Source organism: Prosopis cineraria, unplaced genomic scaffold, assembly GCF_029017545.1.
Source record: "Prosopis cineraria cultivar Desert tree isolate PC_DT_omini unplaced genomic scaffold, ASM2901754v1 PC15, whole genome shotgun sequence".
Taxonomy (NCBI): Eukaryota; Viridiplantae; Streptophyta; class Magnoliopsida; order Fabales; family Fabaceae; genus Prosopis; species Prosopis cineraria.
In genome coordinates, this window is record NW_026555346.1 from 1,085,751 (window position 1) to 1,109,271 (window position 23,521).

Sequence of the window (23,521 nt, forward strand, 5' to 3'; positions counted from 1 at the left end):
TTTTGAGATGTGTGAATTTAATTATCAAAAATGCTCATATTGAAGGAGAGGATGCTTGTGTTTTGCAGACCTTTGTTTTGTTTGGATATGCTAGCGGCTAACATGGCTAACATTGTTTAAACTGCTTCAAGCTTAAGTTTGCCACTTTCCTTAAGAAAGAAAGAAAGAAAGAAAGAAAGGAGGAGGTGGGGATAAAAGCGGTTACCTCTCTCTTTTTTTGGGACCAAACACCTTTCAAAGGCCAAAAATAAAAGGAAAAAGAAACAAAGAAAGGCACATAATACGTCGTCGTTATATGTGCGTTTGAGACTCCCCGCCAAAAAGTCAATCATGATTCATGACCACGACATTTCCAACGCTTTCCCTAACCGCAAATCGCGCTCCTAATCAAGGGAGGGTCATGAACTTCACGACCGCACTCTCCCCTGTGCTCGCTCCCATGGCATCCTCTCACTGGTTGGACTTCATGACTCCCAATCACTTTCTTTGACTTCTGTTTCCATTAACCAATCACATTGAAGAGTTCATTCAAACTCAAATTCCTCGGCTGCACACTATCATCTTCGGGCACAGCACTGCAAAAGCGCCCTCTGTCGTCTCCCTTTTTTGCTTTTCCGCTCTGCTTTCACCTTTCTCCCCGAGTGGGCTATGGTGGTTGCGTGTGTGTGTGGACCCGCGCGCCTCACTCGTTCCCGAGTCACTTCATTTTCGGACTGAGTCGTGACTCGGCCCCGAGACATCATCATCACACCTCCTCGGTATTGCATAAATTCCAGAATGGGTCTTTCTCCGAAGTCCGAGGTCGATGAGCTTTAACTACCTTTAGCCGCGGATTCTTCTCTGAATTTTGCGCTTCCGTTCGCACTCCTTGCAATGGCGGAAACCCACAAAGCAGCCACCGAAGGGATTCCGGGAACGCCTGGTATCAGGGAGGCGAGGCCCGAAACAGGGACTCGAGGGGGTGATAACCCAAGTCCGGGGATAAGAATGGTGAATTGCAGGGCTGTAATCGATACGTCACCACCGTTCGAGTCGGTCAAGGAGGCCGTGACCCGTTTTGGAGGAAGCGGTCCTTGGTTGCCCCTTTACAAGCTCGGGGAGGCTTTTGTAAGTTTATCATCAACGTGCTATATTCTTCCTTGTTTTCTTTTTTTGATAAGCTATAGATTTTCCTCCTTCTTATCTTTAGATTTATTTATTTTTTCTCTGGCGCAATCATTGCTAAACCAAGATTTACTTGCTGCTATTGATCACGCAAAATTTTACCAGTATTTACAACAAGATAAGATCAGTTTGTGAAATAAACAATAGTGGAGAAATTTTGTGTGGAAGTTCAACTTGAACACTGGTTAGTTGCATTTTCAGAATATATATAATTTCTGGATCATCTATGCATGGCCGTAGAATAGACGATAATCTATTCTTAAAAAAATATATATATTCTTCTGGATTATTACAGGTAGAATGTGGATGTACAATTTTAACCCATCTAGGAATGTCTTCAGCATGTTCGTGACTTGTATTCATGACTTATATATAATGTTGATTTGCTTATTATAAATTTTATATAAATCAATAAAGCAAAAGAATTTATTTGTCGCACTATATCCTGGTGATTTCAACCTGTTCATGTTACCCATTCATTATCCATTTGTTCTTGCAATAGCTCTACACACGTTCCTTGTTAGCTCACTTTCTGACGCGGAAAAAGATTGTCATTATCAGAACCGCATTGAAGATTTTGACATAAAGAAAGTGGAGGAACAAGCCGCGGAGTTGGAGAAGGATTTGATAGTGAAAGAACTCGAAACACTTGATGTGCTCGAAGAACTGGGAGCTACCAAAAAGATTGTTGAGGATCTAAAGCAGCAGCTTAAAAAAGAAGCAATGAAATGCTTTGCACCTCCTGATGTTCATACATGTGAACAGGCTGGAAATCCTATTGCAAAGGAGATGAATAAGGAAAACAGTGAAAATACTATAAACAGCCAAGGACAGGCATTGCAAAGTTCAGGTCCCTGCCCTATGTCATCGGCCGATTTGATATTAATGGATATAAAACAAGCTAAGGTGGATCTTGGTAAAGCAATGAATGATCTTGGGGTGATACAATCTTCTGTGGAATCTTTGAACAAGAAGATGAAAAGGGAGAAAATTTTTCTCATGAGGACGCGCGAGAAGCTAGCATCCAAGTTTGCAGCTGTCCCTGCTCAGGAGAGGGCTCAAGAAAAATCAAAATTAAATCCATCGGCAGCTCATGCTGAAGCAAATTCAACTTTCAACAATCCTGTGAATATTACGAGGAGCTTCAATCCTGATGCTGAGCGGCAAAATAGGATGGTTGAAACAAAGAATTTTGACATTTCCAGGTCCTTCCCTCCAGAGGAAGATAATGGATTAAGCATGAAGACTGCTGAGATGAGGTGGTTTGCAGCTAAAAAGATGGAGGAAGCCGCAAGGGCAGCAGAAGCCATTGCTCTTGCTGAAATCAAGGCTCTGTCTGGCACTGAAAGGTCACGAGGAACAGGAATAGCACTGCCAGAACCTCGGAGAGTGACCTTTGATTTAAGGGAGCATTCTTCTTTAAATCCCAAAGCTCATGAACCTGAAGAGTCAACCTTGAGAAAGGTAATAGATTCCCAGTTCCACATGGATGAAACAAACATTTCTAAACTGACTATTCTGAATTGGTTGGAGGAAGCTTCGGCAGAAGTTCTACATAGCAAGCAGGTCTTGACAGAGGCTTTAAACAGAATTGAAACTGCAAACAGCAAGCAACATGCTGCTAAAGAGGCTCTGCGGAGATGGCTTCCTGATGATGAACTGAAAGGACAAGTGATTTACAGCCCTAGTAAGAACAAAAAGCTCAACCAGGGGGGGAATTATCGTCACCCGCCCCTTCCAGATGTAATGAGGTCAACGACAACGAAAAATAACGATCCCAAGCCAGTTTTAAGGTCTACGGTTTCGTTGAGAGATGTTCTGAGCAGAAGGCCAGTTCCTGAAGAATATCCTGCTCGAAGGGAGATGGAGGATCATTCTGTAAGGCAGAAGGTAGCATTAAGTCAAATGCTCCGAGCATTGAGGGAAGATCTTACTCTTCCTACAGATGATAATACTGAGAAAGATCGGAACAGTCAAAAGCATTTTGTAGGACACAGGAAGAAGTTTGGATTCATCCAAATATCACTCCCCTTGGCTAAGCCAAGTAAGAAAAGGACTTGAACTAAGCTAATTAATGCCTTTACACAGATGATAGTCACAATTCATGTATAAATATTGTGATGGCTTATTGGTTATGTTGTTGCGCTTGCTTTCATTTTGGTTAAGTATAGAAGTTCGAGTTGGTGTTTGATTTTGGAAAGGATTTTGTGCTGGAGTGATTGGCTTAAATTGTGCAACTAGCTTTGACTGTGGATTTAGATTTTGTCATTCTTGTTAGCTTCACTGGAATGTTGTGTGTGTGTGTGTGTGTGTGTTTTAATGGAATATGACGGGTTTGAAAAAAATTACAAGACAAAGTATTTACTATTTAGGATTCAACCCGCAACGTGGCACCAAAAAGAACAACAACTGCCTTATGAGAGATTTCGAGGCATAGTTTAGAGAAAATTATGTGTAGGTTTTATAGAGTAAATTTATTTATGAATAAATTTTGTGAAAATTTAAAATCACAGTTATATTTTTAAAACTCGAGTATAATTTGAAATTAAGTTATAAACATAATAATATCTCTATTAAACATACTCCCTCCATTTTTTATTGTTAGAAAAATTATCATTTTTTATTTGTATTTTTTATAAGCAAAGTTACATATTCTAATAAGTATTTATTATACATTTTTTAAATTATTCCTGACAATTTATATTAACAAGAAATAATTAATATATGTTCATATTGATTAACATAAGACATTTTAGTTTACTTTTTTTATTTTTAAATATAATTATTATAATTAATTAATTTTTTTTAAACTGTGTAATATAATTTTTTTATTATATATAGAAATAGAGTGAGTATGTTGTATCGATCAAAGAATTAATTTATAATTATTTTATTAATAATTTGTAACTATAATTTTAATTTTTTTACAATTATAACTTCACATATGTAATATTTAAACAATCATACACATTAATAAAGTTTAACATTAATTATTTACAACTACTTCATTAATCATTTATAATTACAACTTTAACTTTTTATAACTATAATTTCATATATTTAATAATTAAACTAATTAATTTAATTTAATTATTAGATATATAACGTTACAGTTATGAAAATTTAAACTTATAGTTATAAATTATTGATGAAGTAGTTATAAATTATTTGATTGATGTAATATATATTATATATATATTTAATAAGAGACATTATTATCTTTTTACTTAAATTTCAAATTACACTAGGATTCTAATGGCTTTAGTTGTGATTTTTAAATTTTGTCAAATTTATTTATAAATAAGTTAGCTCTATAAAACTTATATGTAATTTGCCCTAGTTTTTATAACAAGCTGTTCTCATATTACAATTTTTTCCCCTTAACTGTGCACATTTATTTATTTTATTAGATGCAATTATCTTCGGCACACAAAAAAAGTTAGAAACAACTTATTTGAAGGATGTTTAAAAAAAAAAACCATTACTCAATACAGGAGAGGTGAGTCTATCCTTTTCTTTCTCTTCTTTTCTCTCCACTTATTTAATTTTTATGCTTCATTCATTCTATAATTTAAAAAATATATTTAATAAAATGATAATGAATGGTGAAGATTGAGAAATGAAGGGAAAAGGAGGAAATAAAAGGAGAGACTCTCCTTTCCTCAATATAGACATCAATTCAGTACTTACTCTTTTTATTTTTCTTTTTGCTAATATGGTCTTTTCTCTTTACTCTTTTCACAAACTTAAATATTTTAAAATCCATGAATTTCTTATAAATTTTTTTATTTTTAGTATTTTTTCCTCACCTACAAAAGGTAAGAAAAATAGCAAGGGAAAATTTCAGTGAGAGATTTTGATCAAAGATACTGAAAAAAAAGTTCCTAAATTTTTTGAAATTTTACTAAAGAACTTGGCATGGAATTTCCTTTGAATTTGTGAGAAAAATGACAAAATTGCTCTCATTTAAATAAATAATATAAACGAATTGTTCGTTCCCATGTTATATGTTATTTATTTATTTACAAAATATTATTCATTCCTTATTCATTTGTTTATAGTTCTACTTTCACTTAATTTTATTTCAGGACCATAAATAAGTGAAGTAGGAAAATGAATAATATTTTGTAAATAAATGAACAGTATACAATATCGAACAAACAAGTCATTTTATTATGAAACCAACACTTGCAATGAAATTTAGTGAAATTAAAGCTATAAACAAGTAAAATAAAGAAATGAATAATATTTCGTGAGCAAACAAACAACACACAGTATGAGAACGAATAAATCGTTTATATTATTTATTTAAATGAAGACAATTTTATCATTTTCATAACAGTTTTAAAATACAGGTCATTCAATGAAATTTTAAAAATTTAAGGGTCCTCCTTTTTTTTATCTCTTATCAAAGGTCCCCACATGAAATTTTTCCAAATTTCACATGCCCCTTCCTCTTTTATTTATAAGATACTTTTAAAAATAATTTTTTATTTAAAATATAAGATATTTTATAATAATTAGATCACTCTTTACTTTTACTTTTTATTAATTAATGTGGAAATATTTGGTATAATTATATTATATTTAAAAATAAAAATACTTCCTCCGATTCTTATTATAGAATACTCTTGACTGCTTCACGTATTTAAAAAAATTAGTTTTTTATATCATGAGAAGTATGATGCACTTTTATTTTTACTTTGACTTTAAATAATAATATAATTATATTAAATACTTTTTTATTAATTATAAAATGTAATTTAATTATTATAAAATCTTTAATATTTTAGATAAAAAATTATTTTTGAATAAAATCAGAGTGAGTATATCTCATTTTTTTTAATGAACACTAAAAGTGTGATATATAATAATCAAACGAGTATATTTTATATTCCATATCGATGGTGCTGTTGCTGACATGGAGGATGAGGTTGACGATTCCCTTGTCCTTCCTTCGCTTTCAGCCCTGGTTAACCTCTTGGCGCTTCGTCACAAAATTGAAATACCGGAGCAACCTGGTAGGAGATGCCATAAAGACGGTGAAACGAGCTTCAATTTTAGACATGTCCTGCATCAATGTTAGCTTCAGTTCTATTCTACCATCTATGTCTGTTCCTTCGTCTGCGACCAGAAGGTCATTTTTCACTATTTCCTCCTTCTCACGATTCAAAATTTCTTGCCCCATTGGAGGTAATGTTATGTCTACACTATTGCCCAGTTTTCAAATACTAATGATTTCTTCCCTTGCTGACCCAATACGTCCGATAATTTCACCTCGTTTGCGTGGGGTGTAGAGGGATTCTGCTTTCGGAAAATTTGTTCCTAGATATTGAGTTTCTTTTGCTACTTTTCCTTTTCTTTGCTCTTCTTCGCTGCCAGTTCGATCTTTCGACCCTCTGGTTAAATGTGTAGTACAATAACCGAAGAGCCAGAAGTCGTTCTGTCTGCTATTTTCTGTTTTCAGTTTCCTTGATTTTGATGTCAATTTCCCCCATTGGATTAGGGTTGTCTGTCAAATTAAAATGAATACTCAGGAACTAATCGCCAAATCTGAGGTGATATTATGATTTTTGTTCCTCAAATTTTCAAATTGCGTCAGGAACAATTGTTGAACCTAAAGCAACTTCTTCAGCTGAACCACTTTTGCTTAACGCTGTTCGAGGAATAGATGTTGAACGACCTCCAGTTTGACTTATGAGGCAAGCAGGGGGTACATGAACGACCTCCAGTTTGGCTCAGTAGCAATGGCCTGCAAGTATGATCTTATTGTGAATATGTCTTCCTTATGAAAGTAAATATAATTTTTTAACCTTCAACCAGAGTTACCAAACCATCTGTGAAATACCCTTCATTCCGTGAAAGATCTGAAAATGTTGTGACTTTGTGGTAGAAATTTCATTACAACCATGGAATGTGTTCAAGCCTGATGGGGTAAGTAAGTTTATCTCTTATCAAAGGTCCCACATGAAATTTTTCCAAATTTCACATACCCCTTCCTCTTTTATTTATAAGATACTTTTTAAAAATAATTTTTTATTTAAAATATAAGATATTTTATAATAATTAGATCACTCTTTAATTTTACTTTTTATTAATTAATGTGGAAATATTTGGTATAATTATATTATTATTAAAAATAAAAAACTTCCTCCGATTCTTATTATAGAATACTCTTAACTGCTTCACGTATTTTAAAAAAATTAGTTTGTTATATCATGAGAAGTATGATGCACTTTTATTTTTACTTTGACTTTAAATAATAATATAATTATATTAAATACTTTTTTGTTAATTATAAAATGTAATTTAATTATTATAAAATTCTTTAATATTTTAGATAAAAAATTATTTTTGAATAAAATCAGAGTGAGTATATCTCACTTTTTTTTAATGAACACTTAAAAGTGTGATATAATAATAATCAAACGAGTATATTTTATATTCCATATCGATGGTGCTGTTGCTGACATGGAGGATGAGGTTGACGATTCCCTTGTCCTTCCTTCGCTTTCAGCCCTGGTTAACCTCTTGGCGCTTCGTCAAAAATTGAAATACCGGAGCAACCTGGTAGGAGATGCCATAAAGACGGTGAAACGAGCTTCAATTTTAGACATGTCCTGCATCAATGTTAGCTTCAGTTCTATTCTACCATCTATGTCTGTTCCTTCGTCTGCGACCAGAAGGTCATTTTTCACTATTTCCTCCCTATCACGATTCAAAATTTCTTGCTCCATTGGAGGTAATGTTATGTCTACACTATTGCCCAGTTTTCAAATACTAATGATTTCTTCCCTTGCTGACCCAATACGTCCGATAATTTCACCTCGTTTGCGTGGCGTGTAGAGGATTCTGCTTTCGGAAAATTTGTTCCTAGATATTGAGTTTCTTTTGCTACTTTTCCTTTTCTTTGCTCTTCTTCGCTGCCAGTTCGATCTTTCGACCCTCTGGTTAAATGTGTAGTACAATAACCGAAGAGCCAGAAGTCGTTCTGTCTGCTATTTTCTGTTTTCAGTTTCCTTGATTTTGATGTCAATTTCCCCCATTGGATTAGGGTTGTCTGTCAAATTAAAATGAATACTCAGGAACTAATCGCCAAATCTGAGAGGTGATATTATGATTTTTGTTCCTCCAAATTTTCAAATTGCGTCAGGAACAATTGTTGAACCTAAAGCAACTTCTTCAGCTGAACCACTTTTGCTTAACGCTGTTCGAGGAATAGATGTTGAACGACCTCCAGTTTGACTTATGAGGCAAGCAGGGAGGTACATGAACGACCTCCAGTTTGGCTCAGTAGCAATGGCCTGCAAGTATGATCTTATTGTGAATATGTCTTCCTTATAAAAGTAAATATAATTTTTTTAACCTTCATCAACCAGAGTTACCAAACCATCTGTGAGAAATACCCTTCATTCCGTGAAAGATCTGAAAATGTTGATCTTGTGGTAGAAATTTCATTACAACCATGGAATGTGTTCAAGCCTGATGGGGTAAGTAAGAAAACTTTCAAATAGATTTATGCTCTCTGGAAGCACTTTTGTTTCATACTTAGACATTATGATTATCCTTTCAATTCCTTGAAGTTGTTCTCCGCAACAGGTGATTTTATTCTCAGACATTCTTACCCCACTTTCCGGAATGAATGTACCCTTTGATATTGTGAATGGTAAGGGATCTGTAATATTGATCCCATTTGCACAGCTGCCCAGGTTGAGCAAGCGAGGGAGTTTGTTCCTGAAGAATCAGTTCCATATGTTGGGGAAGGACTAAAATTTTGGAAAGAGGCCTGGCTAGTCTTATGTCACTGTAAATTTCCATCTTAGGAATGTGGCCTTCTATTAACACCCACCCATATGCAACACAAGCTTTTGATTTTGTTCTGGCATCTTATGACAGGGAGTTCTTTATGTTTGCTAAAGTAAAAAGCACTTTTGAGTTTTCAACGGACGACTAGTGATTGAAGGGTTTGTCATGCAGTATCAAGGATAATGCATAATTCTGGAAAATTGCAAAACACCTATGCTAATGAACAAGTTTATTTATATTTTCCAATGTTACTATTATATTATATGCATTTTGGTAAATTATGTAGCTTCCGAAGAACCTAACATATAACCTCTTAATTCATGTTATTGTTGCCTTTTTCCTAATGAATGTGTAAACATTTGTATCATATTTCTTCGTCTTATGTAATTTAAAAGACTTCCTAAGTGATTGTAGGTAGGTAATGAAGCTGCAGTTCTTGATTTGTTGGGGCTCCTTTTACCCTGCCCATCATGTAGTTGAAGGGGGCTCATCAAAAGTCAAAACACTCCTAAAAAATGAAGAGATTTGCTTTCTATGAACCCAAGGTAATCTTCAACTGTTTTGTCCTGTTACTCAAGTTCAATAGGGCGTGTCACTATGACAAATCAATGCTTACAACTCACAAAACGTGATTGATCTATGTTAGTTTGTGAGTGTAAAATGGACGGCATGGCTATTCCTACCTTTTCTTGAATAGACTTGTCCCTATTTCCATTTTTTTTCTTTATATACTGGAACTCATGGCATTCTTATCAACCTATGATTACTTCGTTGGGCTGTGAACAGTTTTACCTGTCACGGCATGGCTATGGTGATGCTTGACGCCACACTAAGCAGTTATATCTTATGTAGAAAGTTAAATAGATTGAGATAGATAGAGAAAGGTCTAGGACGATTGCTTATTGTCTAAGTATCCGACAAAGGCTAAATTCTATGCGTCTGATTAATCCAGCCGCATTTCCAAACTCAATATATTATTTTATTTTACTGAACTGTAACTTGTCCACAGGTGCTCCATGTTTACTACAGAAATTTACGAGGTCAATGGCAAGATACGTTGAATACCACGCGGACATGGGAGCTCAAGCTGTTCAGATACTTGACTCATGAGCGACAGAGTTGAGTCCAGCGGATTTTGAAGAATTCAGCCTGCCATACTTGAAGCTGATTGTAGAAACTGTGAAGAAAAGCCACCCAGAACTGACAATAATACTGTACGCAAGTGGAATCTGAGGGTTGCTGGAGAGGCTAGCATTGAGCGGAGTGGACGTGGTAAACCTGGATTGGACGGTTGACGTGGCGGATGGAAGGAGGCGATTGGGAGCAGATATAGCAGTGCAGGGGAACGTGGATCCTGGCGTTCTCTTTGGTTCCAAACAGTTCATTACTGATAGAATATTTGATACTGTGAGGAAAGCGGGTAGAGGCAAACATATCTTGAATCTTGGTCATGGCATTGTAGTGGGAACACCTGAGGACAATGTTACTCATTTCTTTGAGGTTGCCAAGGGAATCAGATACTAGCGTCATGTTTTTAATTCAACCCATCCTTTCCTTTTCTTTCAATAGAATTCAATATCTTACAGTATCATCTATCTTCTTCTCTCCTCTCTCTCTCTCTGAAACAAGGAATTTTATTAACTAGGTAAAAAGATTACCAGTCAAGTACATTCAACCAAGGAACAAAGCTGAAATAAGTAAAGAAATAACAATCTAGATGGACAAATACATGAAAAGTCTTGAAGTAAAAAAAAGTAAAATAAAACGTCAGCTGAAAGAGTATCAGAGATTCTGTTTTGAAGCAAGTCATTGAAGACTCATTTTTTCTGAAAGCATATTAAACGCAGATGCTCTAAAGGCAATTCATTGTTATGACTGAAGTTCAAAATCCACCAGATTGCATATCTGAGACTGAAACACAATAAGTTGAAATTTGGTTGTGCTTTATTACTCTTCCGAAAAACAACGCTGATTGATTGAGAAGAATTCAAACAAATAATTGAGGCACAGTGCGAGACTCCTGTATCTGTATCTTCTCATTGATATTGTCCACAGAATTCAGCATCATTTTCTGAACTCTACCGGTTCAATCATAGAGGGGAAAATAATAAGAAAAAATAGCAGTTAAATCTTAAAAAATTGAATTAATAATAGTTAGGTTACTGATAAAAAAATTTTAAAAAAAATTAAATATCAATCAAACAATTACGAATAAAAATTATTATTATAATCTAAGAATTATATTTAATATTTAAATATTTATTTGTAATTATTTTAATTGATATTTGCAACTTATTTTTAAAAAAATTGCTGAGAATTTAATTATCAATAATTTAGGATATAAGACGTAGCTGTAATTCTCCCAAATAATAATTTTTAATGCATTTTTTTAATTAATATATGGGGGGTGGGTGTTGCATTTAAGTTAACAACACACATAAATTCGCCTGCAATGATCTTACCATGATAATTACAAAAACCGAAGTTGTTCCTGTAATCAAATATTAATCTTCCCATGTCTGTATTGTTGAATTTAATTCAAGTATATGTTACTTCAGTAAATTCACTTCAAAGAAAATTTATAACATTTCTTTATCATTTTGGACAATCACGACCATTCTCGCATAAAATTCGATAAGAAAGTTACATTACCTTGACTTGTGAAAATTATAACATGGATTTATATCATATGTTTGCACGTTGATATTCGAAAATTATATTTGAAATTTAAATATTCTATTTATAATTATTAAATTCACATTTACAATTTTTAAAAACTGGGTCAAATAAAGTTTATATCAATCGTCTGCTCAAAAGATTTTGGAAAAGTCTGGGGTTCATATTATATCTGGGGGCTCCTTAGTCAAATCCAAATGATAGTTTCTTCTCATCTTATAATCTGGCATCAGCGGTGAGTAACGCACATGGGGAAGAAGCAGGGATGAGCACTGTGAGTAATATTGGCTTTCCTTCGCTGTTCAGAGCATCTCACAAAAATGATGCGGTATCAAAGCAGAGCAAGAGGAAAAATCATGCAGTTTTATGGCTTGGACTAATCCAATCAGCTTGAATCAGCAAATCTTTTGTGGACTACCAGACAGCGGGACTGAGAAGAACCCTGCAAGCAGGATGGCCTCTAATTCGAAGAACAGGAGGTGGAGGAGTACAATATAGCTATGAAGAAAATGATGAGGAACCCTTATGAGTACCACCACGACCTGGGTCAGTTTCGTCTCTACCCTCTTCGCTCCCCCAAAATTACTGTTTAGCTTTTCGCTGCAATTCTCCGTTTGTATAAATTGTTCTGTGCAATGTTTACACTGTTAAGATATGTTTCTGAGAAATGCGGTCTCTAGTATGATTTGTTGTGGCCGACATCTCTGATGGGTTTCTTTCTGTCAATTACTGTTCCATTATTATTAGGATGGTGTCAAAGGAATTACCGCTATACATTTCCTTCGTTGTGCTGGATTTGAGGTGGATAAGGATTCACACGATGCCTTTAGTTATAGTGTTAAACCAGTGTGAGTGAGCTTTACCATCTTTATGGAGGGATCCCCATCAGATACTTTCTTTACCACGCTCCGTAAAATGCGGTCTATGCCCTAGGTTACCCCGTAACATTAAATTTAGCTCTGTGCGCTTCAAGTTTTTTGGTTTACATCATAAGACGGAGCTTTATTTGGTTAAATTAATTGCTTCCTATAAGCAGAGTATCTCCTACGTTTAACTAACGCTATCATTGATTCCTGATTCAGGTATGAATTACACACTTATAACTGATGGTTTGATTGTGGGCTCCCAGCCACAAAAACCTGAAGAAGAATAGATCACCTCAAAAAGAAGGAGGATGTAGCCTACATTCTAAACTTGCAGCAGGATAAGGATGTGGAGTATTGGGGAATAGACTTGCAGTCAATAAGAAGAAGATGCTGTGAACTCGGTATTCGTCACATGAGGAGGCTGTAAGCAAGCCCTTCTCGGTATAGGTGCCCTGCATTTTTTGTGTTAACCGGGACAAGATTCCAAGTTACTTCGTATAATATGCTGTTAGCAACGATTTTGGTTTCCGCAGCTAGTTTTCCGTAAATCCCGATGCCCTGCGGCCTCGCCAGGCGCCAATGAAACCTCGGAATTAAATTAATTAGGAATTTATTAAAATGCATATCTTGGTCAACTTTCTTGATACTCCAGGCTTTGAGCCTTTGCCCCCAGCATTCCCCGAAAATCAATGTACCCCGTATTTTTATGGGTTGATGAAAAAAATAAATTATAAAGTATTGTGTGAAAAGTGTTTTAAATCTTAAATTTTTAAAATATATAAAATAAATTTTAAATTTTTAAATTCATAATAATTTAAATCACATTATTAACTCACAATTAATGTTATTATTGTTTACTCAATGGATCTAGTCAAAATACTGATATGATAATTTCTTATTAATGTGTCATTTTTTATTAATATCACAAATTTTAAATTATTATGCAAGTAACATTATAACTTGAAATTTTGAAATTTAAAATAAATTACCCACATTATTTATGTATAAAACACTTATTATTGTTTAAATTAAATTATTCTTAGCGTGATCCATTGCGATAAATGTATCGTTGTCACAAAGAACGACCATTAATTTTGTAAAATGATATTTTTTCTCTTTTTTTTTTGCAATATTTTCCAAATGACTTGTATTTTATACTTTATATATTCTATAATTCTGATTTAGTTTTATTTTAAATAATATTTATTTATTTAATGGTAAAAAGTTATGATCCCATTTGAAAAAAAGTTTATGATTTTAATTAATTGATTAATTTGAATTTAAAATTCATTAATAAAATATTAACTTTTGCATCCATCATCTATAAAATCTTTTGATATTTAAATTTCTTTTTAAATGGAATCCTAAACTTTTACCATTAATAAATAAAAAATTATTTAAAATAAAACTAAACCAGAGTAATGGAGCATATGACATAAACAATTTGAAAGACATGTAAACAAAGGGGCAAACAAGTTATTTCACAAAATAAGTCGTTTGTATCGACCAACGATGTATTTGCTACGATAAATTATATTAAGGTTAATTTAATTTACATAATAATCAATATTTTGCACATAAATGGTGGGGTGATTTGCTTTAAATTTTAAATTCAGGGAGTAATTTGTTCTGAATTTTAAAGTTTAGGGCTCATGATGCTACTCACGCAATAGTCTAGGGTCTATAGTGCTGATTAAAATGATATATCACAAAGAACTGCCACATCATTATTTTGACTAGGCTCTACTTAGTGAACAATAACAGCGTTAATGATAAATTAAACAACTGGGTTTAATTTGCTATTAATTTAAAAGTTTATGATCTATTTTGTACATTTTAAAGGATTAGAGTCTAAGGTGCTTTTCGCCTAAGACTTCATAATTCATTTGCTCATTAATCTTATTTTTATCATGAAATATCATATCAGTAATCACCATGTCTCTAGCTTTATTGTATCTGTAACCAATTAAATCCAAAACGCGTTTAAAATTACAAAAAAATTTGAAATTTAAAATAAATTACCCACATCATTTATGTATAAAACACTTATTATTATTTAAATTAAATTAGTCTTAGCGTGATCCATTGCGATAAATGTATCGTTGGTCACAAAGAACGACCCTTAATTTTGTAAAATGATTTTTTTCTCTTTTTTTTTTGCGATATTTTCCAAATGACTTGTATTTTATACTTTTATATATTCTATAATTCTGATTTAGTTTTATTTTAAATAATATTTATTTATTTAATGGTAAAAAGTTATGATCCCATTTGAAAAAAAGTTTATGATTTTAATTAATTGATTAATTTAAATTTGAAATTCATTAATAAAATTGTTAATTTTTGCATCCATCATCTATAAAATTTTTGATACTAAATTCTTTCTTTTTAAATGGAATCCTAAACTTTTACCATTAAATAAATAAAAATTATTTAAAATAAAACTAAACCAGAGTAATGGAGCATATGACACAAACAATTTGAAAGACATTGTAAACAAAGGGGCAAACAAGTTATTTCACAAAAATATGGGTCGTTTGTATCGACCAACGATGTATTTGCTACGATAAATTATATTAAGGTTAATTGAATTTACATAATAATCAATATTTTGCACATAAACGGTGGGTGATTTGCTTTAAATTTTAAAATTCAGGGAGTAATTTGTTTTGAATTTTAAAGTTTAGGGCTCATGATGCTACTCACGCAATAGTCTAGGGTCTATAGTGCTGATTAAAATGACATATCAGCAAAGAACTGCCACATCATTATTTTGACTAGGCTCTACTTAGTGAACAATAACAGCGTTAATGATAAATTAACAACTGGGTTTAATTTGCTATTAATTTAAAAGTTTATGATCTATTTTGTACATTTTAAAGGATTAGAGTCTAAGGTGCTTTTCGCCTAATACTTCATGATTCATTTTGCTCATTAATCTTATTTTTATCATGAAATTATCATATCAGTAATCACCATGTCTCTAGCTTTATTGTATCTGTAACCAATTAAATCCAAAACGCGTTTAAAATTACAAAAAAATCTTTTTTTATCTCTAAAATAATTTTCATTAACTAAATATAGTTATCTTTAAAATCAAGAGTATATTGACTGTAGGTGTTTTTTTATTTGAATATTTATATGTGCTTGGCTCACAAGAGAAAATAGGAATAAGAGAGAATTGAGAGAACAAAAAAAGTGGAGAGATAACAAGCCTATAATTTTCCCTCCTTATGCTTGGCTAAGTAAGGAAAAACAAGAGGAAGAAAAAATTGCTAATTTCATATAGATAATAATAACCTTATTATTTATAAAAAAATATTTACATATAATAAAATTTAATATTTAACCTATTATTTATATATTTTTAATATGTATTACTTATTAAACAAAGATATAATTGTAAATTCTTTTATCTGATGCTAGCAAAGAAAAATATCTTGTCCAATTTTAATCTTTATTTCTTAAATTATTAAATATATAAAAGTCTAAATTTTAAAGTGGAGAGAAGATTAGGATGAAAATAGATAGAGGCAGTCAATAAGAAATGAAAAAATTCATAGATAAATTGAAAATTGAGTTTTCTCTCCTTAATCTTTACATATTTGAAGAAAAAAGTTAAAAATAAAAATATGTTGATCCCACATGTTATTTTCTTTATAACTTTCCTCTCCTTTTTTTTTTTTGAATTAGCCAAGTAGGAGAAAATATAATTTTCTTTTCACCTTTTTTCCCACTTTTTCCTTCTCCTTACTCTCTTGCCAAGTATGGTATTAAGGAAATAAGTTAATGAATAAATTTTAATGGTATGATTTCTATTTTCTAAGTAGATATAAAATAATGTGATTTCTAATCATTCAAATTTATATACTCTCTTTGTTAAAAAATATAAGATATTTTTTGAGGTATTGAATATTAAAAAATATGAGACATTTTTTGTCTTTTAAAGCATAATTATTACATTTTTTTAAAATGTGCTCTTATGAATAAATAAATTATTTATATTTATTTTAGGTAAAACATCTTATTAAACAAGGATAAGGATAAAATGATATGGTTAATTTAAAGACAAGTAACTACTTTATTAAGAGTGAAATTTGGTTAAAAATCTTACATTTTAAATGAAGGGAGCGGTATTTAATAAAAATAATATCACAGTAACAATTACTTCAAAATTTAATAAAAGTGGGGTGGTACATAAAATTTTTTAAAATTTAATAAATGAAAAAAAGTAGAACATAGGTCAGAATGATAGCTAAGGGGGGAAATAAATTAAGAAGAAGACAAAATTTAGTTTAAAAGAAAAAAAAAAAAACTGGACCGCGGGGAAATACTATTAAACCCTCAATTTCACAAAGTTACACCGGTCCATTTTAATTTTTATTTTAGTAAACATGCCCCCTTGATAGTTGCTTGTCATTCGATACAATATTCATAGATATTTTTTTAATGTTACTATTTTTTTTGGCCAACTGTTAACAAGTAATTAATGTGCGGGTTTTTTAATACTGCTTGCTCACATAAAAATAAAAAAGATACACATTTGTTAAAAAAGATAAAGTATTTTTTGAGGGATTGAATGTTAACAAATGTAAGGTATTTTTAGTCTTTCGAGGTGTAATCATTGTTTTTTTTAAAGTACCCATATTGATATTAATTTTATATTTATTATAGAGTATTTAATAGGAATAAATATAAAAATATAAAGGTAGTAAAAAGTATGTAATTATTTTATTAGAGGTAAGATTAAATTAAAAATATTTTATATTTTTGAACAAATGGAGTATAAGATATCCCCGCATTGTTATTATAAAATATTTTTAATTAATTTTCATAAGTCAATATGTTTCTAAAACATTCCAATCTTTTTAATATATTTTTCATCAAATACGCTTGACTTTTCAGAGAAATTTTTAAATAATATACCAATTACTCTTAACATTCTATAAGATATATTATTAAATAAAATACAATAATAATTATTAAATGAATGGAATATACCAATTACTCGAAACATTCCATAAGATATATTATAAAATAAAATACAATTTATAAAACAATAATAATTGTTGGGACCACAAATAAGGCATATTTAAGAAGTTTTGTTTGGTGTAAAATATAAAGTATTGGGTAATTTTATAATTTTTTTTAAATATAACCCTATTTCACATATTACTCTTTTTTTAAAAAAAATGATGCTGTGAATTTAAATTATAATTATCAAGAAGTTATATAAAGTATTTAATAAAAGTATAATTAAAAAATATAAATTTTATAAATATTTTTGAGTTAAAAGATAAAAATGCCTTGAAATCTTTTTTTAGAACACCTAGTATTCTAAACTTTTTTGAAGCATTTTTGGCATGAAAGTTTCAATAACAAAGCATTTTTACTTCACTATTAAAAATCACAAATGTTAGTCGTTAAATTGAAATTTGATTAAGGATATTTATACTTTTCTTTTCTTTTGTGTTTAGTTTCCAATTCATTCTCTAATAAATTTTTTAACTTTTCTTATTTCAATAAATGAAAATGAAGATTGAAGAACAAACATAAAAAAAAAGAGAATAAAATTATAAAAAATTTTGATCAAATTTTAGTTGACGGTCAATATTTTTTATAATAAAAATGCTCTATTTTTTAAATTTTTTAAGTAAAAATGCTTTGAAAAAATTCAGGATATCAGATGTTTTGGGAAAAAAGTTTTGGGTATTTTGTTATTTAACCCAATACTTGTCGAGAATTGTAAATTAATTGGTGATAGTGACACCAGAGCAATGAGTCATTTGACTTTAAACGTCAGTTAAAAGAGGAGAGGGAGCTTCCCATATTTGCCCCACGGGTCGGCCCCACGGGTCAGATTCAGATTTACTCTTCAATATTATGCGCGCTCTCCCCCACTCTCCATCCTTCGTCTCTTCCTTTCCCTCCGCAATTATTCCCTTTGCTCGCTCACACTACCCCTTGTTTTCAGATTTGGACAAGCTTCATTGATCAAGCTGTAAGGGGTAGCTTTTCTTGCATTCTCCATTTTCGTTCTTCTTCACAACGCCTTTCTTTATTCTTCTGGGTTATTCAAAATGTTGTTCTTCTTCACATGCCACTATTTCAAAAGTGGTATGCTCGCCATCGCTGTCAGTTAAGCCAATCATCTCTTCATAAGACAGGACGAAATTTTTGTGCTCAATTCGTGTTGTTATATGCTGTTGATATGAATGATCAGCTGTTTGGTTTGATAATCTTTCCTCTGTTTTGTTGATATTCCTCTCGTATTCTTGACGTATTACGTTTTTCTTTGCAAGGCAAACAATTCAAGATTGTTTCCAGCATAGGTTCAAAAAAGGTGCGTTGTGTTGGTGATTAGTTTGAAAGCCAGCATTGTTCAGGTCAATTACCCTCTTCCCCTATCGCATTTCTCCGCAATCGCCTTTCCGATTTGTATTGATATTCTATTTAGTCAACCTCGAAAATAATAGCAACACCCCTCCAGAAGCTTCCCATGCCCAGAACTAGGATCGAGACAGTACGAGTAAACGCCTTCCTAATGGTTCGTTTCCCTTTAAATAACGCTGCGTCTGCAATTTCATTTTACTAGTCCCATTGCGATTAGTATAGCGAGCAATGCCCAACATCGTGCTTTATCAATCCGTTTATATCCGCTGATCCTTCGTTCTCTATAATCATTGGATTGTAGCGCTTTGCTTACCATTCGCTGGAAATCACGTCGAGCCCCCTTCAGTTGTTTACTCCTCAATTCTCCCTTTCGTAAGTTTTGTGCCTGCTTTTGGGCTGATTATTGTTCTGTTTCAAGTTTTGCTAATTATGAGGCTATGGTCCTTCAATGTCGTTGGCTTGATTTTTTCTCGTGATTATTCTTTTGACATTAGAACTTGTATATTTTTGTGGGCCTTCTCCTTTTGTTTCAGTTATTGCTTCTATCAGGTATAGTTATTTATTTTAGTTTTGGTTCTCTATGGTGAAGTTTCAAACTTACAATCTTTGATGTATAAACAATTTTTTCAACGTATTCTGAACTCCATTGTATTTGCATTCAGATGACTAAGCTGGCTATAATTCCATGCACTGTTCTGTTGGAGACCCTTTTCCTGGGGAAGAAATTCAGGTCTCACTTAGCCTTCTATCATTAAGATGGCGTTTATGACCTAAGAGTGTGTGTGTTGAAATTAGAATAGCTCCCCACACAATGCACCAGAATTTTTTTTTTTTTTGGTTTTCTCTGTTTTTTTTTTTTTTTTTTGTGTGGGGGGCGGGAGGGTGTGGGACAATACAAAGAGTTTAACGTTTGACAGCACAGAGAGTTAAAAGCTACTAATGCAAGGGGGCAGACAATATTTTTTTTTAATAAAAAAAGTGCATGTTTTATGAGATGAACATGAATTGTACAGTATTTTTACCCAAATTTTATAAATATGATGATGATAACATTTGTAATGTTAGTCTAACAAATATATCATAGATGCACAAGCCTTTTTGCTTTTGTTTTCGTTGCCTATTTGCTAGGCTTTCTCTGTTGGCTTTTATTCAATCATATCTATTTAGATTGGCATCTTACAAGGTTCAAGACATCTCTCTAGCACCTTGTTTTTACCTGATCTATAATTGCCACAATCTAATACTACGCCTCATCTTGCTGGGGTGATTTAAGCTCTCTTTAATAGTACTTGCATAACTTTTAAAATGTATTAAGTCTTCTCCTGGGCTGTCATTGCAGTAGAAGAGTTCAATTTTCCCTTTCTATCCTCCTTCTTGGTGTTGGGATTGCTACAGTCACTGATTTGCAGCTCAATGCTTTGGGCTCTTTCTTATCTCTTCTAGCAGTGATTGCAACTTGCGTTGCTCAGATTGTATCCTTTAAGAAATTTTTTTTTTATTAGAACCTCAAATTTTTAGCAATCCAGAGATATTATATCATTGATCTGATCAAATAATTAAACCGAGGGACTAAAATCTTGAATGTGTTTCACTGGGGCATATGCAGTAACTCTAAACAAACAACAAGCGTTGTTCCGCTAACTCTAAACATGATAAAGTTATTGTTCAAATGCTTGAAAGTTGCTAATCACACGGTGAAACTAAAGCCATTGAGTGTTTGCCTTTTGTTTATGAGAGGATAAATTACTGTGCTGAGGACGGATGAGGGACATGGGCTGATAGAAGAAATAAGCTGCTGCTATACTTTTTCCTTAGATTCTTTTCATAGATCGTTCAAATCTTTACAGGCACGACATCTTTTTTGGCCTGCAAGTTTCATAAAGGAAGCTCTAAAAAAATGGCAAATGGTAGAGCTAACGGACCTGATTGTATATCTATCGAAGCGTGGAAATGTTTAGGTGAAGAAGGGGTGAGATGGTTAACTAAGTTATTTAATGTGATTTTACGGTCCAAGAAAATGCCTGATGAGTGGAGGAGAAGTACATTAATTCCTATTTTATAAAAATAAAGGAGATATTCAGAATTGTACTAACTATAGAGGGATTAAACTCATGAGCCACACAATGAAATTGTGGGAGAAAGTAATTGAGCACAGGTTGAGATTGGAGACAAGTATTTTTGAGAATCAATTTGGTTTTATGCCAGGTAGATCAACTACAGAGGCGATTTATCTACTAAGGGGATTAATGGAAAAGTATCGTTGTAAAGATAAAGATCTACACATGGTTTTTATTGATTTGGAAAAAGCTTATGACCGTATACCAAGAGAAGTGCTTTGGAAAGCGTTAGAAAAAAAGGGAGTACGGATTGCTTATATTAAAGCCATACAAGATATGTATGAGGGGGTAAAAACTAGTATAAGAACGCCTAGTGGTCAAACAAAGGATTTTTCTATAAAGATTGGACTACATTAGGGATCATCTCTGAGTCCTTATTTGTTCAACTTGATTTTAAATGTTTTGACGGAACATATTCAAGAGGAAATCCCGAAATGTATGCTCTTCGCGGATGATATAGTTCTTATAGCAGAGACAAGAGAAGAGGTTAATTGCAAACTTGAGTTATGGAGGAGGACATTGGAGTCGAAAGGTTTTCGTCTGAGTAGAAGTAAAACGGAATATTTATATTGTAAATTTGGTAAAGGACTATTCGAAAATAATTTGGAAGTGAAATTGGGAGATCAAATTATACCTCAAGTGGAAAAGTTTAGATTTTGGGAGCCATTATTCAAAATGATGGCGAAATCAGTGGAGATATTTTACATAGAATTCAAGCTGGGTGGTTTAATTGGAGAAAAGCTAAAGGAGTTATTTGTGACCGTAGGTGCCTAATAAACTTAAAGGAAATTTTATCGGACTGCTATCAGACCGGCAATGTTATAAGTAGTGAATGCTGGGCTCTAACGGGACAGCAAGAGCATAAAGTTGGAGTAGCAGAGATGAGAATGTTACGATGGATGTGCGGACATACACGTAAAGATAAAATTCGAATGAGCACATATGTGAAAAAGTGAGGGTGGCACCTATTGAGGAAAAAATGGTAGAAATCGGTTGAGATGGTTTGGGCATGCAAAGAAGACCAAGGGAGGCACCAGTGAGAAGAGTGGAACATATAACTTTGAGTCCGATTAAGAGAGGTAGAGGAAGGCCTAAGAGAACACTCTGGAAGTTGTTGAACGTGATCTCTTGATTAATAATATTTCTAAAAGCTTAATAAATAATAGAGCACAATGGCGTCTTGCAATCCATGTAGCCGACCCCACCTAGTGGGATAAAGGCTTGTTTTGTTTGTTGAAGGTTTTCTCACCTTCTATCCCCGTGCGCATTGTCTACTGTTATTAAAGTCATTTGAACTGCATTTGAGAAAATGGTTTATCTAATACTTCATTCTTCGTAGGGATCCTCTGTTTTTGGCCTTGTTTAATATCTTAACTAGCCCTTTTCAGAAGGGGATCCTCTGTTTTTTGGCCTTGTTAATATCTTAACTAGCCCTTTTCAGATGACTAATACCATCCAGAAGAAGTTTAAGGTTACCTCCACCCAGCTTCTATATCAATCATGTCCTTATCAATCAGCAACCTTGTTAATCTCTGGTCCGTATCTGGATAAATTGTTGACCAATCAAAGTGTATTTGCCTTCAAGTATACGACCGAAGTGACCGTGATTACTAAAGAAATTCATAGATTATTTTTGCCCTGAAAACTTTTTTTTTTTTTTTGTGACTGCAATTTTTGATCGCTACTTCGTGTGTTGCAGGCTTTTATCATTCTGTCCTGCCTCATCTCCATCTCCGTAAACTTTAGTACATTTCTTGTGATTGGGAAGACATCTCCAGTCACCTATCAGGTTCTAGGACACCTAAAGACATGCCTTGTATTGGCATTTGGTTATATGTTACTCAGCAATCCATTCAGCTGGAGGAACATCCTTGGGATTTTGATAGCATTGGTAGGGATGATTTTATACTCTTACTATTGCACTCTTGAGAATCAGCAAAATCTGCAGAAGCTGCTGCCCAGCATCACCCCGGTTTGTTTTGCTCGAGTTTGTACTGTTAGTCTGTCCCATCATTTCGGGTGAGAGTAGTGATTTCGTGTTATTATCTCCTTGCTTTTTCCAGGCAAGAGACGGCGAAACTGATCCTCTCGTCAATATGGAAAGTGGAAATGCGGTGTGTTCAACAAGAGGTCACTCTATGGAAGCAAAGATAGAGACTAGCACGCCTCATGCGTTTTCTCCTCCGCCATTCTCAAGAGCAGTAGATAGGCCTTAAAATAGGAACAAAACGTACATATTACCGTTTTACATTTTCGTTTTAAATTCATAAGCTCTGACAACTATATTATCTTCAATAATAATATCACAAGGAATAATGTTTATTATTAAGTAGATAATTAACCAATGATATCATATATTATTGTATTTATTATATATTAGGAGGAATTCTTCTGGTGAGAAAAAAAAATCTCTACCTTCTCTTTAAGGGAAGAGTCCTTTACTTCTTTGACTTCTTCCATCTTTCTTTCCAGATTTGTTTCTTTAATTCTATTTCTATT

At 32.8% G+C, this 23,521-nt stretch overlaps 3 protein-coding genes and 1 pseudogene across 3 annotated transcripts; all 4 read left to right on the forward strand.

Annotated features, from left to right (window-relative positions):
* The first annotated feature begins 607 nt into the window (after positions 1-607).
* LOC129294449 (WEB family protein At2g40480) lies at positions 608-3,441 on the forward strand. Its single transcript, XM_054932837.1, has 2 exons — positions 608-1,107; positions 1,726-3,441. The coding sequence occupies exons 1-2, from the start codon at positions 874-876 to the stop codon at positions 3,223-3,225; spliced, it is 1,734 nt and encodes a 577-aa protein (XP_054788812.1). The 5' UTR covers positions 608-873; the 3' UTR covers positions 3,226-3,441.
* A 4,194-nt stretch (positions 3,442-7,635) lies between these two features.
* LOC129294519 (uroporphyrinogen decarboxylase-like) lies at positions 7,636-10,513 on the forward strand (annotated as a pseudogene).
* Positions 10,514-11,801: 1,288 nt separating this feature from the next.
* Positions 11,802-13,049, forward strand: LOC129294812 (phosphoglucan phosphatase LSF2, chloroplastic). Its single transcript, XM_054933311.1, is given in 4 exon segments — positions 11,802-12,123; positions 12,126-12,192; positions 12,729-12,793; positions 12,796-13,049. Coding segments are annotated over 4 exon segments (387 nt in total). The 5' UTR covers positions 11,802-12,012; the 3' UTR covers positions 12,940-13,049.
* Positions 13,050-19,567: 6,518 nt separating this feature from the next.
* LOC129294520 (UDP-xylose transporter 3-like) lies at positions 19,568-23,238 on the forward strand. The gene is made up of 5 exons (XM_054932946.1): positions 19,568-19,635; positions 20,245-20,377; positions 22,464-22,625; positions 22,722-22,994; positions 23,086-23,238. The coding sequence occupies exons 1-5, from the start codon at positions 19,568-19,570 to the stop codon at positions 23,236-23,238; spliced, it is 789 nt and encodes a 262-aa protein (XP_054788921.1).
* The last annotated feature ends 283 nt before the right edge of the window (positions 23,239-23,521 follow it).